This window comes from Pantherophis guttatus, chromosome 2 (assembly GCF_059756535.1).
Source record: "Pantherophis guttatus breed Tessera chromosome 2, ASM5975653v1, whole genome shotgun sequence".
Taxonomy (NCBI): domain Eukaryota; kingdom Metazoa; phylum Chordata; class Lepidosauria; order Squamata; family Colubridae; genus Pantherophis; species Pantherophis guttatus.
The window spans coordinates 138257079-138270680 of NC_142064.1; the positions used below are offsets into that span (position 1 = coordinate 138257079).

The 13602-nt window shown below is 48.4% G+C and overlaps 1 protein-coding gene across 6 annotated transcripts in view; it reads right to left on the reverse strand.

The window, feature by feature from the left end:
* Positions 1-13602, reverse strand: part of STAT2 (signal transducer and activator of transcription 2) — a 66970-nt gene that overhangs the window by 17096 nt on the left and 36272 nt on the right. For all 6 annotated transcript variants that reach the window (XM_087886871.1, XM_087886873.1, XM_087886870.1 and 3 more), the window contains 5 exons: positions 6674-6752; positions 4694-4782; positions 2761-2909; positions 1650-1808; positions 1453-1545 (listed from right to left, as the gene is read on the reverse strand). In XM_087886871.1, coding sequence (XP_087742997.1) covers positions 1453-1545; positions 1650-1808; positions 2761-2909; positions 4694-4782; positions 6674-6752 — 569 coding nt within the window. The remainder of the gene's footprint in view (positions 1-1452; positions 1546-1649; positions 1809-2760; positions 2910-4693; positions 4783-6673; positions 6753-13602) is intronic.

The following is a 13602-nucleotide window of genomic DNA, read 5'->3' on the forward strand; positions in this document are numbered from 1 at the left end:
TGAAGCCTTGGAAAACATCCTTTCCTGTCATGGAGTCTGCCCCTTAGAACATCCTGCACCTGGAGACTAGAATGGACCTGAGCCTGCTGGCCTTTCCAAAGACCTTGAAAACATGGATTTGCCAATGGGCATGAGGACCAGGGAACGTGGCAGAGTTGGCACAATGTTGCATTGGTGCGATCATTAGATACAATTACCTCAGCTATACATTTTAGGAATTTACTATGAGGGGATGTTTTATGTGCTTTTATATATATATTTTTAAGTTGTTATACTCACTATACCAGTGATGGCTAACCTTCTTGCCATCGCGTGCCAAAAGCAGGGGTTGCGCAGGGGGAGGGGTGTCGCGCATATGCCCACACCCATAATTCAATGCAACATCCCCACATGTGCGTGCAACCCACTCCCCCCCGCGGTCCCCCTGCTTTTGGTACACAATGGGCCAGTGGGCCCGGTAGGCCCATCTTTTGCCCTCCCCAGGCTCCAGAGGCTTTCTAGGAGCCTGGGGAGGGCGAAAATGGCCTTCCCCACCCCCTCTGGATGCTCTCCAGAGGCCTGGAAACAGCCCGTTTCCTGACTTCCAGTGGGCCCCGAAGGCCTGAAAATCACTTGGGCAGTGCGCATGTGCGTGCTGGAGCTGAACTAAGGCAACGCTTACGTGCCCAAAGATATGGCTCTGCGTGCCACCTGTGGCACCCGTGCCATAGGTTCGCCATCATAGCACTATACTATATTCTACTCTACTCTCTACTCTACTCTCTACTCTACTCTACTCTACTCTACTCTACACTACACTACACTACACTACACTACACTACACTACACTACACTACACTACACTACACTACACTATGGTGCTGGAGAAGACTCCTGCAAGTCCCTTGGACTGCAAGGCAATCAAACCAGTCAGTCCTAGAGGAGATCAACCCTGACTGCTCTTTAGAAGGCCAGATCCTGAAGATGAAACTCAAATACTTTGGCCACCTAATGAGAAGGAAGGACTCACTGGAGAAAAGCCTAATGCTGGGAACGATTAAGGGCAAAAGAAGAAGGGGACGACAGAGAACGAGGTGGCTGGATGGAATCACTGAAGCAGTAGGCATGAGCTTAAATGGACTCCAGATGATGGTAGAAGAGAGGAAGGCTTGGAGGAACGTTGTCCATGGGGTCGCGCTGACTCACCTTTTTGAGACTGGTGGTTATATAAACCTGAATCATAAATACATACTAAATAACCTAGCTCTGTTCTGAGAAAAAGCTACTTTTTCTGAGCACAGATGAACTGGCTCCCATGTGCAGTAATTCCCTAAGATGATAATAACACTAACAACACCTATACTATAAATATATGGGACCCACGTCCTTTGATCTGGCCCCTTCTAAAATGTTCAGTTTCCTGCCCAAAACAGTCTCCAGGAATGGCCACTGTTAGAATAAAGATTTCCTCACCTGGCCCGGACGGAGAACTTGTGGTTGGTTCTTAGCACCAATGGACGTTGATTGGGAACTTGCATCTTAGGCTGTACCTCCACCACAAAAGCACTGGCAAGAACAGAGCAACGTTAAGTCTTCTACAACCCATCCATTCTTGCCCACCTCCCTGTAACATTTCCTTACTGGCAGAATCCTTCCCCTCCCTTGTTCACCTTTTCAAGAGGCAGATTATTTGCTCCTGAAGCCGCCTGACCAGAAGGGGCAACTGGCTCTTGAGGGGATCTGTCTGGTAAGTCACCTTGTCGTACATCCCAGTCAGCATCTTTAATAGGTGCAGCAAGTGGAAGAGGATCTCAGCCTTCTTAGTAAACCTGCAATTCAGGAGGAAGATCAGTGGATAACAGGACTCTCCATGAACAAGCTGTGAACAGGGGCGCAGAGATCTACAAGTCAAAACAACCAAACAAACAAAAAACCTAACTCGAAGTCCTGAACAGGGAAGCCTGAAATTAAATAGACTGCAATTCCTTTCAACGGCTTCGATAGGGAATTCAGGGAAGAAAGTGAGTTGTAGCCCATTTTGTGACGTGTTGCTAAGCGAATCACTCGCAGTTGTTAAGCGATCTTGGCTTCCCCCCCCAATGATGTTACTTGTCAGAAGCCAACTGGGAAAGTTACAAAAGGTGATGATTACCTGACCCCAAGACAGTGCAATGTCATAAATACATGCCTGTTGTCAAGTGCCCGAATATTGTTCGTGTGACCATGGGGATGTTACAACAGAGGTAAATGTGAAAACCAGTCACAAGTCACTCTTTTCAATGCTCTTGTAACTTTAGACAGTCGCCGAATGAATGGTAGTAAGCCGAGGATTTACTATAATGCAGGGGTGTCAAACTCGATTTCATTAGGGTTGTATTTGACCTCAAGGGGGCAAGGGGGGGCATAGCCAGGATGGGGAGGGCCAGCTTGACATCACTCGTGTTGGGGGTGCCTGTGGCGGCCCGAGTGCGCTGCCAGTGAAAACAGACTCCCGAACTTCGTTTTCAGCTGCAATGGCCTCCTGCAACCCTCTGCCAATGAAAACGGAGCTCGGGAGGGCTGCACACGGCCCTCCCGAGCTCTGTTTTCGCTGGCAGAGGCACCGTGGACCGGATCTAAGACTGTTTCTAAGGGCAGCCCTGTGGGCCAGATCAGGCCCCCGGACCTCAAGTTTGACACCCCTGCTGTAATCCATTTCTTCAAAGGGATCGTTGTATAGAAATGTCTCATTTAAAAACAAGTAACTGGCCCGTATGGATCATTGCCATCATTACCACTTACCATTCTTCCAGATGCCATAAGCTGGTATCACATTTCTCTCCAATGCAAGCTAACCGCTGACGATTTTGCCATGCTGATACCTCCTCCAGAAGTAAATCTCTTAAAGTATCAGAGCGTCCGAGAAGTTCATGGATTTGGCTCAGTATCTCCTGATTTTAAAAACAACAACAAGCTGAATGTGTTAATTAATTAATTTAATTTTATTTATCAATTTTTAAAACAGCTTACCTCCCTCACAGAGCAACTCTGGGCAGTGTACAGATATAATACGAAAACGTGAAACAGTATATAAAAATGAAAAAAAAAAAGGCAATGATGAATTAATATGTTATCATAAATAATTTTGTTATCAATAGTTAACAGGTAATCGGCAATTTACAACTGTAATTAAGCCTCTCACAGGTTCTGTTATATGTGCCCAGGTCAGTGGGCTTCAAAACCCCCAAGAATCAACCCAAACACACCTGGCATCTAGGCAACACACACTCAAGCACTCAAAGGCTAATAATACTCTCTCAAGCACTACCACTTCCCCAATTCTACTACAACTCCTGTTCCTCCACTACTTCTCTTTGTGAATTCTACTTCTGGAGAACTATAACTGTAACTATTTCCTTTGGGCTTCTTCAGACTGTTTTATTTTCCCAAACATACACAAGCCATCTTCTCTCTCGCTCCTATATCAACACTACAACATCCGGCTGCCTCTCTGCTCAGCTTTTATACCACATATTACAAGTAGTCCTCGATTTACAACAGTTCCTTTAGTGACCGTACAAGGTTACAACAGCACTGAAAAAAGTGACTTATGACATGCTTTCACAGGTATGACCTTTGAAGCATCCCCATGATCATGTGATCGTTCACACCCTTGGCAAATGATTCATATTTATGATGGCAGCAGTATCACGGGATCCCCTTTTGCAACCTTCTGACAAGCAAAGTCAATGGGGAAGCCAGATTCACTTAACAATCAGGTTACTAACTTCTCAACTGCAGTGATTCCCATAAGGACTTGTGGCCAGATAGGTCAAAAAATGAGGCAAAACTCACTTAATAAATGCCTCACTTAGAAACAGAAATTTTGGGCTCAATTGTGGTCAAGTCGAGGTCTACCTGTACTGGGATGGCTAGGGAGAAATCTTAAAAGGGACAAAGATACCAGCAGCCCAGGTTCTGGCTATGTTGCAGGCATCCTGTCCTCTCACACTTGACAAATACAGTTGTAAATTGTGACAGTCATAAAGCGGGTGACAGGACCAGATTTGATTTATGACCATTTTTTGCAGTGGTTGTTAAGGCCTTAAGCAAAGCTATTGTTAGTTATGGGGCAGTTTTTGCCAGAAACCAGAACTAAATGACAGTTTCTAGCAAAACTGTAATAAATCACAGTCATGTGTCTTCCGGGCACTGCAAACTGGGCTGGTTTGTTGTTGACCACCCAAAATGCAGTCATGTGACTTGTGTGGGACAGGCGAGGGTGACATTGGGACTTCAAAACCAAGTCGTAAGTAGCTTTGGAGGGGGGCACCTGTCATAACTTTGAATAATAGTTAAGTCGTAATCAAGGACTACCTGTGCATTTTCATGTATGGTTTTGGTTTTAAAAAATGTAATTGCATCTTTTAAGACAGAGGTCTTCAAACTTGGCAGCTTTAAGACTTGTGGACTCCAACTCCTAGAATTGTCCAGCCAGCTATGCTATGCCAGCTATTATGGAGAATTCTGGGAGTTGAAGTCCACAAGTCTTAAAGCTGCCAAGTTTGGGGACCCCTGTTTTAAGACATGCAGTATGTTTTTGCATTAGTAAGTTCAAATCCCCTGCTTTGGCAGCATTTGAAATTTACTGAAATTATAACTTCATTAAAAAAAAAAAAGCTATGAAAGAAGAGGGAAAAATCATGCTACTGTACCGGCTAGTACTCATACTCACCTGGCGGAAGTGGTTCAACTTATTTAACATGCTTTGTAACTTCTCAATCATTTTGGCCCGAATAGGTTCACTAGCGGGAGTGGTGCTTTCTGCAAGAAAAGAGGGTGCTTTAGAGAAGGACGGACGCTGAACCTGTTCTCCTATTGATTGCCAAGAGTGCTGGTTCTCCAAAGCTGTCAATGGTTTTGAGGGAGCCATTGAGTCCCTCTGAACTTTCTAACTGAAAAGAACGGACAGGAAGCAGGATTCATCTCTAATAAGGAGCTGTTTAGGATGGGTGATTTGACTCCCTAAGCCGACTGCGGTACACCAGGATCTGCAGTAGGGCCCAAGGATGACATCCTCTAGCAAATTCCAAACATCTGGATTGGGGTGAAGCGGCATCTTTCTCTACCACCAAGTTTATGTACCGTTTCCCCGAAAATAAGACCTATCCTGAAAATAAGCCCTAGCATGGTTTTTTTTTAAAATTTGTGCCTAATATAAGCCCTACGCCCAAAATAAGCCCTACTTACGAGCCTGCCGGCCATCCATCCCGTCTGGTTGCTCACAGTGCCATGGCCACAAAGTGAGGCAGGGGTGGAGCTGCCCCACGTGTCCTGCACCAGTTTACCTTAGAGCCCCTGCAGCCAGGCCATCCATGTCCCGACACCTGCCTCGCGGCGGTAGCAGCACTCGCAGCCATGTGCAACAGGAGCCCACGGAGCAGGAGCCCGAGGGGCATGCTGATGCCATGGCTGCAAGACAGGTGTCGGGGTGTTGACTGCCTGGCTGCGGAGGTGTTGAGGTGAGCTGGTGCGGGGCGCATGGGGCAGCTACACCCCCCCCTCCACCTCGTGGCTGCAGAACCGGTACATCACTCAGCCTCCTGCTCCTTTGTGGCTGTGAGCAAACAGAACTAGTGGGCCTCCCGTACCATGGAATAAGACACCCCCCAAAAATAAGCTCATTTTGGGGCCCAAAAGAAAATAAAACCTGGTCTTATTTTTGGGCAAACATGGGTAAATAATCCAAATATCTGTAATCTGATTCATTTCAAAATTACTCAATATTCCAATTCATATATTGGCACCGTGCTGGCCATGAACTCCCTCTAAGCCCATAGATCAGAGCTGCGAGTGTGTAGTATTGTTTAACACCAGCTCTGAAAAGTTTAATGTTGGCAAGCAAGCCTCCTCCTCAATCCAAAAGAGTTGCCCCATTTGTCCCTTTCCAAACATCAACATGGGTCTGGTACAAATATTTATTGAAAGAAACCATTAAGATGGTTGGACTCTCATTAGTTACACACCACAGAACTAATGGTAAAGCATAATGGGAACTAATGTCCAATAGATCAATAATTTTTCCACTTGTAAAACAAAAGTTTGGGTGTCTTTGATAAGTGTCTGATCAAAAAAAATGAGCTACCTATTCTTCCTAAATCAGGTCTGGATAATAGGTATAAGCATATTGTCCAGCAAGCTTGGAGTCGTGGCTGCGCTGCAGGACCTGAAGTCTCAAACTGGCTGACACATACATAAATGGAGGGAGGAGTGAAGGTTCATTCTCCAAGCTTGTGGATTGGTTTCCAAACATTTCCTTACCAGGCTAGATAATCCCCTAAACTCTGCTGAAGATGTTACCTAGCCTGCTAACTAAATGTTCTGAAACCAACCCACATGCTCGAAGAACAAACTTTCATCCTTATCCTACACCCGAGCTACAAATATTCACCACTATTGCAAATACATAAATAGCTTTAGCTATTTTCAGGTGATTTTCAAGGGAGAAGTGTACCATTAAAAAGCTGTATCCTTGGATGACATTATTCAATATATTGCAGAGCTCTTTAAGCGACTTGTCTGGACAATGAGTCCCTCAAGACTCTTGAGCAATTTCTTTGGAAAGACTTGACCATCCATCATCAACAAACAAAAAACCCTGTCCTTTTCCCATCATGGTTTCCAAATAAAGGAGCTTCTCGTTAAGTTTCCTCACCTAAATGTTTATGTGTCCTAAAAGAAAAATCAAAATTATCCTGTAGATCGTCGTGTTGCTCAATTGAACATTTCAGACCCTGTGGAATACAGACAGATATCAAAGTACAGACTAAGCAAGGATTTTTGAACAAGTATAACAATTATAGGACACACTGAAAAGACAAGACCTCAGGATGAATCTCCATTCTGTGATGCACAGCTAGAACCAACAGCAGGGATACAATCAGTACGAACGGACGTTACTTACCTGAATGTCCCTTCTAGGCGCACTGCTGGAGAATCCAAAGCGTGGGATTATTCTCAGAGCATTAGTCAGAGACTGAGTGTATGTTCCTTTAAATTTTGTCTTGGTTCCGCCTCCTCTGCTCGGCTGATGTCAGTTTTGTTCACGAAGAGAGAATGAGGAGCCCAAACGGTAAACCAGCAATCGGAGCCAACCGGACCTGAAGGACAGACTGAACAGGGTGGGTTGGATTCTCCAGCAGCGGGTCTAGAAGGGACGTTCAGGTAAGCAACGTCCGTACTCCAGCGCGCTGCTTGGAGAATCCAAAGCGTGGGATATACCCAAGCAAGTTTCATTGGGGGGGGGACAACAGAAAGGTCCGGGGCAGTCTCCGAAGCAGTAACGGATTGCAACACCCTGCGACCAAAGGAAGCTTCAGCCGAAGCAAAGGAGTCAATTTTATAGTGTCTGATGAATGGAGATAAGGTCATCCATGTGACTGCTCTGCAGATTTCAGAAACAGAGGCTTGAGTCGCCCATGCTGCGGTTGTAGATGCACTTCTCGTAGAGTGCGGCAGGATCTTTCCCGGGAGGGGCTTGCCTTTCAGGGTGTAAGCCTTACAAATGCAGGCCTTCAGCCATCTCCCTATGGTAGTAGAGGAAACTTTCTTGCCCAGTGACGCCGGAAGGAACGAGACAAATAGGGCTTCGGAATGGCGAAATGGCGCAGTTCGTTTGATGTACCGACGGAGGGCCCTCCTAACGTCCAAGGTATGCCACTGGTCTTCTAACGGATGTCTCGGGTTGGGGCAGAAATCCGGGAGGACCAGTTCTTGCACACGATGGAATAGCGAGTTGACCTTGGGCAGAAAGGAGGGGTCCATCCAGAGAACGACCCTATTAGAATGGAAGACGCACAGATCATCTCTCACTGACAGGGCTGCTAATTCCGAAATCCGGCGCATAGACATTATCGCAACCAGGAAGACAACTTTGAGCATTAGGAGACGGAGCCTGATGGATCCCAATGGTTCGAAGGGAAAGGAGGTAAGGGTCTGGAGCACAAGCGGAAGATCCCAGGTAGGGTAACGATGAACCACGGGAGGGCGAAGGTTGGAAGCACCCCTCAGGAAGGACCGAATCCGCGGGTTGCAAGAAAGGGAGCTCTCATAGCCATTGGAGAGTACTATGTCCAGGGCTGCCACATGTCTGCGGAGCGTGCTTGGTGCAAGGCCCTTATCGAAGCAGCATGCAGGAACTCCAACACATCGGAGACAGAAGGCAGTAGTTGGATCAGTGTGCTTGGTTGCGCACCAGGAACAGAAGGAACGCCAGGTAGCGTTGTATATCCTTGTCGTAGAAGGCTGCCTGGAGGCTTGGATGATAGAGATCACGCTCCCTGAAAGGTTGTCCTTAGTCCGGAGGATCCTCTCAAGTCCCAGACGGTCAACTGCAGCCATTGGGGCTCTGGATACAGTATGACCCCCTGGCTGAGAGAAATCCTGTCTTCTGGAATCCGCCAGGGAGGGGCGACCGAGAGGCTCACCAGGTCCGCAAACCATGACCTGCGCGGCCAGTGCGGAGCGGCAAGGACGTCCGCCTTTTCCAGAAGGATCTTTCGAATCACCCTCGGCAGGAGCGGGAGGGGAGGGAAGGCATAAAGCAGGCCCTGAGGCCAGGGACAGCGAAAGGCACCGACGTCTTCTGCCGTGGGACACTGGAACCGGGAGAAAAACCTCGGCAGTTGTGCGTTGTTTGGATGCGCAAACAGGTCGAGGACTGGGCGACCGAAACTGTTCGACAGCTCGCAGAAGAGGGACGGGTGGAGGCGCCATTCCGCGTGATCGATCTGCTGCCTGCTAAGCCAGTCCGCCTGAAGACTGTCGGTCCCGGAGATATGCTCCTCTGTCAACAACAGCGTGTGCTGTTCCGCCCAGGCGAGTAGTCTGGTTGCCTCTTGCATCAGGGGCACGGACTGCGTTCCTCCCTCGTGACTGACATGCGCCTTCGCCGTCACATTGTCCATGAGTATCCGGACATGTTGACCCTCCACGAGGGGTTGGAAACGAAGGAGGGCGAGCCTGGCCGCACGGAGCTTGAGCCAATTTATGTCGTTAGCTAGCTCCACAGGGGACCAGCGGCCCTGTGCAATGTGGGACTGAAGATGGGCGCCCCCCCCCAGCAAGCATCTGTGGTGATTGTCACTCGAGGTGGGCCCCGGAACAGGCATCCATTGAGCATGGTCGGGGAGGTCCACCAATGAAGGGAATGATGCACTTTTGACGGCAACCGAACTCGTGATCTGGAGTTGCTGCAGCGTGTTTTCTGAAAGGGCAGGAGGTACCATTGCAGTAGCCAGGAATGGAATCTGATCCACGGGATGATAGATATACATGATATCATTTTTCCCAGCAGTGTTGACAGAAGAATGAGTGGCACCCTCAGGAGCGGTAATACCCGAGACACCAAGGCGCGAATGTTGAGCCGACGGTCCTTGGATAGGAAAACCATGCCCCGCTGTGAGTCCACAACCACCCCCAGGTGTAATATGCGGGTGGTTAGGTGAAGATGACTCTTGTCGAGGTTCAGTGTGAAGCCATGTAACTGCAGGGAGGTGGTCACTGCTTCTAGATCCCGCACTGCCTGGCTGGGTGACGACTAAAGAATGAGGATGTCGTCCAGGTAACAGTAGAGTCATATGGGGATCTGCCGGAGGGAGGCAGCCACGGCGGCTAGCATCTTCGTCAATGTCCGGGGTGCCGATGAAAGGCTGAATGGCATTGCCCGGTACTGGAAATGCCGGTTGGCATAGGTGAATCGAAGGAAGCGCCGGTGTGCTGCATGGATGGGAATGTGCAGGTAGGCCTCCTTCAGGTCTATGGAAGTCATTAGATCTCCCAGTCAAATGCAATCCAATATTAACTGTAGAGTTTGCATCTTGAACTGATGGTAATTTATAAACTTGTTGAGCTCCTTTAGATTCAGGATCCCCCTCCAACCCCCGGAACTCTTGGTTACCAGGAAAAAGACAGAATAGAAGCCGGTCCCTTGGTGTTCTATAGGAACCGGCTCTATGGCTTGAATGTCCAGGAGGTGCTGAATTTCCACTTCCATCAATTTCCTCTTTTCTGGGTTTATTGAAACGAGGCACTGGATGAACCTGGGCGGAGGGTTCGAGCGGAATTCCAAGGTAAGTCCAAGATGTACGGTCTGCAGGACCCAGGCATGCGTAGTGGTTAACTCCCATTGGTCCCTGAAAAGATAAAGTCGACCGCCAATGGGAGCCAAGGGGGGATAGTCACTTTCCTCTCCGGAAGGGACGGTTGCCCGTTCCTCAGAAAGGCTTCTTCTAAGAAGGTTGTCTGCGGCCTCTGTCCCGAAAGTTGGATCTGTCAGACGGTCTGTAGAACTCCTGGTTGAAAGAACGGTACTGATAGGACCCGCTGGGTCCGGAATCAGTCTGAAAGGGCAGTCGCTGAAGATACGGGGAATAACGTCGGTCCGCCTGCCTATACGAAGATGGCATCACCGTGCGCTTATCCTTATCCTCAACTAGGATGGGAGTAAGCGCATCACCAAACAGATTAGTTCCTTTGAACGGGACCGAAGCCAGCTGCCACTTTGACTTGGTGTCCGCCCTCCACTGACGTAGCCACAAAAGGCGGCGGGAAGCGACGGAGGCAGTGAGGGTCCTGGAGGTGAACTTGGCCACGTCCAAGGACTCATTGGCTGAATATTCCGCGGCCGCCACCAATTTGTTAATGTCTTGGTGCAGCCGTTTATCATCCGGAGGTAGGCGGTCCTGCAACTGGCGAAACCAGATGAGGGAGGCACGGTTGAAAAATGATGCCGAGGTGGCCGCCCTGATTGCCCACGCGGCTGCTTGGTGATTCTTGTGCAAGAGGAGTTCCGTCTTCCTGTCCTCAGTTCGCAGACCATCAGCAACGTCGTTAGTGAAAACCGATGACGATGTCAATTGGGCTATGGGGGCATCTACAGAAGGCAACTGTAACATGTCCTGAAGATTAGGAGCTGAGCAGTACAGCCTCTTGTCCAGACTACTTGGAGCGGCCAAGGAACCTGGAAGGCCCCAAGGCCTCTGTATGACTTCCGAGAACAGTTGAGGACAAGGTATAAAGTCTTGTGTTGCTGTTTGAACATTGAATAGACCCTCAGAAGCGAGGGAAGAAGTAGAGGCGGCCTGTTAGTCAGGAGGAACTGTCAAATTAGTTGAGACCTTGGCTTTATGCAGAAGAGATTTAAAGAGGGACGGACGGAAAATCCTGATAAGTGTTGGCTGGTCCGGCAAGAGACCCTCGTCCTCAGAGAAGTCTGACTCTCTATGATCTTTGTCGTCCCAATTGGAATCCTCACTGTGGATTGAGTGCTGATAACAGTCATAGTCTTGGTAGTGGCCAGAAGGGGCTGTGACCTGAGGCTGAGGTGGAGGTTGCGACCCCAGAGCAGAGGCAGGAGGTAGGGAGCCTGCCGCAAGGAGGCTGGATATCGTTGATGCCACAATCGATTGGACATCAAGGGTCAGATCAGAATGTAAATTCCCCACTTGACGGAGACCTGTGGCAGTGGGGGTAAAGGTCGCCTCAGGAGCGGATTGGACAGCAGACTGTGATGGAAACCCTGTCTGAGGCTGAGGGGGCAATGCCGCTGAAACAACCTGATTTCTCTTGGGCAAATTAAGTCAGGTAACCCTCGCACCAGTGTCAGGATGATGATCCGCCTCCAAGACCTTCTTCTGAGCCAGGCCAAATTGGCGTTCCAACGCCCGATGCCTGCGTTGTTCGTCCCGAGTTTTTGATGAACAGCGTTTGGCGGGGCAGGAGGCAGATGATGGCGGAGCTGAAGCTGCCCACATAGTTCAGGGGGGTGGGGTCGGATCCGAAAGGTCCAACAGGGAGCCTTAACATTCCGGATCAATCGCGCTAGCAAGGCACTAAGGCTTCAAGCTTAACGGTATTTACAATATGACAGAGTATGCTCCAGCCGGTAGCAGGGACTCTGAGGCCGCCAATCAGGTCAGCAATGAAATGTAGAAATGATGGTGGTGGCGGTTGTATCGGCAAGCCGGGGAACCGACTCACTCACCAGCGGCAGAAACAAACAGAGATGGCCCAGCCGGGACAGAGCTCCAAACAGGTGCCTGACCTGTCAATTAGGGTCTTGGAAAGTCAGACCCGAGGGCCCTGGGTTGACTCACCGCCCTTAACACGATCAAACAGTCCAGAATCTCTTAGTAGAAAGAAATCAGTCCAAAAAAAAAAGTCCGAATCCAAAGCGTTGGGAAGCAATAATTCTATTCTCCAAAGCAAGCCACAAAACCAGTCTCTTCAGCTCGACTGAGTGAATAAAACTGACATCAGCCGAGCAGAGGAGGCAGAACCAAGACAAAATTTAAAGGAACATACACTCAGTCTCTGAGAATAATCCCACGCTTTGGATTCTCCAAGCAGCGCGCTGGAGAAGGAGGCCAATCAGGAACAGCATTGCACTCCATTTGGAGCATCCAAAAACAAGTTTGTGCCAATAAAATTAAGTTTTTTGGGTTTGTTTGTTTTTTGCTTCCTATTCAAAATGAAATGTCTGTTTCCATTTCCACTCTTCGTAACCCCCAAAGAAACTCTGAACTGTTTGGGAGACTAATTTTGACCCTCTTCCTGGTATATGTTTCAAGATGCAAATGAGAGATATCTGGGAGACAAATTCCTCCTGTCTTTACCCTTAAGCCCCTCATTCCTCAAGGGTTTGATTAGTAATGAACACAAACTAAACAATAGGAATATCCTTCTAATACAGCCATCCTCAATCTTAGTGGCCTGACGGCCTAGCTTGGAGTGGGGGGGGAAGCCGTTCCAGGCTGTTCGAGCGGCGGTCTTGTGCACATGTGCAAGCACACCAGCTTGACTACAAGGTTGTAGCCTATTTGGGCTGTGAAAGAGGCAGGCCGGCACACGCACACATGCAACTCCACTTGTGTGTGCGCCAACCCGCTGCTCGTACGAGTGGAGCTGCCTGCATGCATGTGCATCGGCCTGCCTCTTGCCTGGCCCAGTAGTGGGCTGCGGACCAAGGGTTGGGGACACTGTTCTAATATATAATTTGAATAGGTGCAAAATTAGTTTCACCTTCCCATATCTGTTATATAAATGAAGTACGAATACAGGAATAGAATCATAATAAAATAAAAATGAATGTTGTTTGGTTTAAACATCACACACATTTCCATGTTTTGTTTTAATCACGCTTAGTTGAAAAGCCAGTGGTCTAATGCATATTACGCTAAATTATAACATTTGCAGATTACTATAGTTGTGAATCCAGCTCGTGTAGTTTGCAAACCTTGATTTAGGGTTTAGAATTGCATTAACTCAGCCAGTGTTAACTCAAGCACAATTCAAGCAGACCATGGCTTAGTACCAGTGTTTCCCCGAAAAGAAGACCCTGTCTTATATTTTTTTGCCATCAAAAAAAGGCACCAAGTCTTATTTTCAGGGGGGATGTTGTCCATGGACTCAGCTCACTGGCACATGTCACCCCCAGCCTCTTTTTGCTGTCAGAGGCCTTCAGGAACTTCTGTGGTTGGCAAGGCTTTCCTGAAGGCCTCTGCAGCCAATAACAGAGCTCTGGATCGATCCAGAGCTCTGTTATTGGCTACAGAGGCCTTCAGGAAAGCCTTGCTGGATGCAGAA